The sequence below is a fragment of the Otolemur garnettii genome, unplaced genomic scaffold (genome assembly GCF_000181295.1).
Source record: "Otolemur garnettii isolate 467f Iridium unplaced genomic scaffold, OtoGar3 scaffold00172, whole genome shotgun sequence".
Classification (NCBI taxonomy): domain Eukaryota; kingdom Metazoa; phylum Chordata; class Mammalia; order Primates; family Galagidae; genus Otolemur; species Otolemur garnettii.
In genome coordinates, this window is record NW_003852567.1 from 195420 (window position 1) to 199988 (window position 4569).

Below are 4569 nucleotides of genomic sequence, written 5' to 3' on the forward strand. Positions count from 1 at the left end.
GGCTGAAGCAAGAGAATTGCTTAAGCCTAAGAATTTGAGGTTGCTGTGAGCTGTGACACAGGGCACTCTACCCAGTGTGACAGCTTGAGACTTGGTCTCAAAAAAAAAAAATAGCAAACTCTTAACAAGATATCAGTTTGCTCTGCCTTTAATTTTCTGCAAAGAATCAGAAAATGAAGGAAAGAGTAGGGAATCTGGAAGGGCTTCTTTGATGTAGTTTTCTCAGGCATCTTTGACTTTTTGAAGAAACTGTCTGAGGCATATCTACTTGTAGCCTTCTCTTCCAGATTCCTCTGCATTAGCACAGACCTTAGAGATGGTTTTACTCTTAAAATCTTTCTACTTTTCTTTTGAGTTCTATCTCCTTACCTCCCGCAGCACCTTTGCATACAGCCTACCTGTCAGGGAACACAGATCTACCTTATAATTAAATGGAGGTTGTTTATGGCAAATGTTTCATCCTGTGATTTTCACTAGAGTCACATCATAGAATGATGAAAGCACTGGATTCTGATTTAGGTGGTGGTTGACACGCCTTTTAATATCCTGGTATAAATCAAAACATTGTCATCTGGCTTATAAGTAGTCTTATGTTAGTTTGGTTAATCAGGCACTTGTCTAAAATCTGACCATCTCTAGATTAAGAAAATGGATTCTAGGATGTATAAGGTTGAGGCTGTGAAAACCCCCATAAGGTGCAGGTTCATTAGGAGGCTTTGAATTTTTAAAAAATTACCAGGCTCTCTTCTCATTTGTGTAATTTTTCAATTATAGAAGTAATAACTGTTCATTGGTAAAAATTCAAACATTATAGAAATATATGAGGTCTGACAATTAAGTTCATGAACTCATTCTAGAAAAAGTGCTACATACATCATTGTTGAACATCACTATGGTCCCACACTCAAAGCACTCTCCTTGGGAAGCTATGCACCAATGCAATATTGAAAATGGTTTTCTGGAACAGCCATCAAAGTTATCATTATATTATCCTTGATGCCATGAATGCCACCAAAATGTCTTCCTTTCAATATTTCCTTATCTTTAAAGGAAAAAAGTCATTGGGGGCCAGATCAGGGCCAGTTGCAATATAGTTATTGGAATCAGGGAGGGTATTCCAATACCCTTATTTGTTTACTGACTAAAAATTCCCTCAGATAGTGTTGTGAACTGGTACACTGTCATGATGCAAGAGCCACGAGTTGTTGACCTTTTAGTTAAGAGTTTCCTATTTCTCTATTGATGTTTACTGGGTCTGTTATGTTTTCCATAGTCAGCAAATAATTTTGACACATGTGATGAATTTTTGCAATATTTTTGTCAGTTCTGCTGCTTACTGCCTGCCCTGACCTTTCTTTATCAGTGATGCATTCTCTTTCCTCAGAAATAATGTTTAATCCATTGGTACACTGCTGTTTTCCTTATGGAATTATCTCCATTAACTTATACTAACATGTCCCTAACTTCACTTCTACTCTGGCCACATTTAACAAGAAATTTATGAATGTTTGTTCATTGCTCTAATTCAAGCTCTAACATTCTCACAACGGCATGTGAAAACACACAATACTTGCCACTCAGCAAGACACTGCCACAAGTCCATGTGAACACATTATGAGATACTGATATATTAAGGTTATGAAACCTTACTGAATTGTCTGTACAGTGGTGCCAATGTAAGTGCATGGTGGCAAGTTCATGAAGTAAACTGTCAGACTTTGTATAATATGGAACAATTAGGTATATAACTAAAAATGTATCACACTATACCCTTAGTTCTGTAACTTGTTTTTGCTTAATATATCTTAAATTTCTTTCTATCTGAAAATACACTTTTCTGTTCGTTGTAAATGGTTATTATAATGTAGACATTATAATTTAACCAATTTTAGTCAATACCCTATTGATAAATATTTGGGTTATTTCTAATTTTTCTCTACCAGTGTTGCGAACATCCTTTATGTGTATAAACAATAGAATTTTACAAATTTGTATAAGATTTCTTGCAAGATAAATTCTGAGAAATGAAATGGCTAGATCAAGAGATATGATAATTTGAAATTCTAATGGCCTCCCTCAAATATCCATACCAGTGAACTTACCCACTCTTAGAACTGAGACTTCCTGTTTCCTCAGACCTTGTACATTTCCATCTTTCTTGGCACCTTTTAGATATGTTCAATTTGCCAAATCTAAATACCAAAGGAATTCTGGTATTCCCCAAATGACCCAGACTGTAGATATTTACCAGAACATAGATACCACCTCAGCCAAAGACTGAAATGAGAGGACTATTTTCATCTTACTTACTATCTCTTGGGTTCCTCATTGGATAAGACTGAGTATAATTGTTTACACAGTGTATTAACTGTGGACTAATAGAGGCACAATAATTTTCCACTGCTTTGATCTGAGATGGGCCAGGAGAAGAGTCTGTTCGAAAAATAGCTTGACAGTACTCTCGACAGTTTGTATGATGACCTGCATAACTGCAGCAAACGGAGCCCACTGTGGGGGAAAAAGAGGACATTGAAATGAAAACAGCTTCTTGTTAATAATAAATCATTATCATATGATGCAACAATCTCTTTCTAAATTCTAGAAACAAAATCATGCCATAGTAAAACAAGCCCTTAAAATAAGCACTTCTGTAGGCATAGTCGTGGGGACATTCAAATACTCATTAGTATAAGAAAGTCATTATTCATCAACTAACGGTCTATAGTCCATTTGTTGGCAGGAGTAAGAGTCTGGTGGCATGTGGAAATATTTCTGGTTGTCATGGTAACTCAGGGACTACTATTGGCATTTAGTGTGTGGCGGTCAGGTCTGCTAAATGTCTTGCAATGCATGGGGCAATCAAGCTATCTCCCAAAATACCAAGTGTGCCCATGCTGAGAACCACTGAAACAGCCTTCTTCTGTGTTAGACTTGTAGATGTTTATAAACAAAGCAAAGTAAAACAAACCTAAAACCAAACCCCAAATGCCTCACATCAAACAGAATCAGCAAAAACTAAGAGAAAGCAGGATCATTTAATAAATTTGCAATTATATACTGGTGTATCTTAAAACAAAAGTTTGAACATCTATCCTTAAGAATATGCCTGAATTGAGATAGTCTCTAACAATTGGTGTACTTTAATTATGAAAAGTAAACTCATTTGAAATGAATATGACTCTAGATTTTGTATTTTTTTTTTTAAAACATCATTCTTTATTTTTATTTATTTTGCAGTTTTTGGCCAGGGCTGGGTTTGAACCTGCCACCTCTGGCATATGGGAACCGGTGCCCTACTCCTTTGAGCCACAGGCGCCGCCCCTAGATTTTGTATTTTAACAAAATCAATGCCATGTAAGGTTATCATGGGAGGGCTAGATGAGTGGCTGGGGGTGCAGATTTATAACAGAAGAGCAAGAGACTCATAGGTGTTTAAGGGGGTCTTCAGGAGGCTGAAGGGAGCAAGAGTAGAGATGTGGCAGGAAGAGGTCAGGAGAAAAGCAGGTAATTATTAGAGATAAACACAGAGGAACTTGAATCAGGTTTCCGGTGAATTCCATAGACTAATGAGTGGGGATTTCAGGTGACTTTCACAAATAGTGACAATGATAAAGTAATATACAAATTTACTGAATTAGGAATGAACTAACTACTGTAGAATAAGCCTCTGTTTCTTGGGCCAGGAAATGTTCCATACCTATTGTGCCCCCTGTTTTGGATGTGCAATTACTATCAAATTTACTATGCCTACTGCTGAAAACTTTCCTTTTTATCACAAAGAACAATTATTTATGGCTATGTTCATCACTGTGAATGTTAATAAGGACTAATTGGGGGTGAGTGGTGGGGAACGGTGAGGACATGTAAGAATAGACAAGTTGGAATAGGACAAGATGCCTATCTTCTGATTGCCTTGTTAGGCTGGCTTCCTCACCAGTGTGGGAGGACATGCCAGAGACTATCTGGAAATCCTTGAACTGAGCCCCAGTTAGACAGAGAAGTTTAAGTGTAGATAGCTCATGTTTTTTTTCCCCCCACCAACCTAATCTAAACAACTGTTTCTTAGATGTGTTTTCCCATCACTAATTGCTCTCACTATTCCCTTCGCCTGGAATGGCCGCCTTCCAATCTCCACTGTTTACATCTTGTCCATTCTTCAAGGCACAGCTCAGCAAACCAATCCACGAAGTCATCTCCAAGTGTCCCTGCAGAATGTGATCTCTCCTTCCCCTGAACTCCTGTAGTACTTTTATCAGTGACACTACCTCATTACCCTATTGTGTCCCAGAGTTCTTTGCATACAAGTTGTATCCTCCACAGAGTTGTCTGCACGCACTGAGCAAGGAATCAAGGTCTGCTGAAGGGGGAAGCAGCCCTCGGTGTTATATAATATAATATGATGTGGTCCCACTTAATGGGTCATGGCCCTCCTCTACCATTTCTAGTTCTAGTATCTGCTCTGTAAACCTAGTTAGTACATGGGAATTGTTACAATAAATGAATGACTTGAACACCCTAGACGAACAATTCTATCAGGATCCTCCTATGCACGTTCTTTCAGACAGCTTA

General features: G+C 37.9%; 1 protein-coding gene across 2 annotated transcripts in view; it reads right to left on the reverse strand.

The window, feature by feature from the left end:
• Positions 1–4569, reverse strand: part of RECK (reversion inducing cysteine rich protein with kazal motifs) — an 80058-nt gene that overhangs the window by 34801 nt on the left and 40688 nt on the right. For both annotated transcript variants that reach the window (XM_003800223.2, XM_023519355.1), the window contains one exon: positions 2311–2508. In XM_003800223.2, the coding sequence (XP_003800271.1) occupies positions 2311–2508 (198 nt within the window). The remainder of the gene's footprint in view (positions 1–2310; positions 2509–4569) is intronic.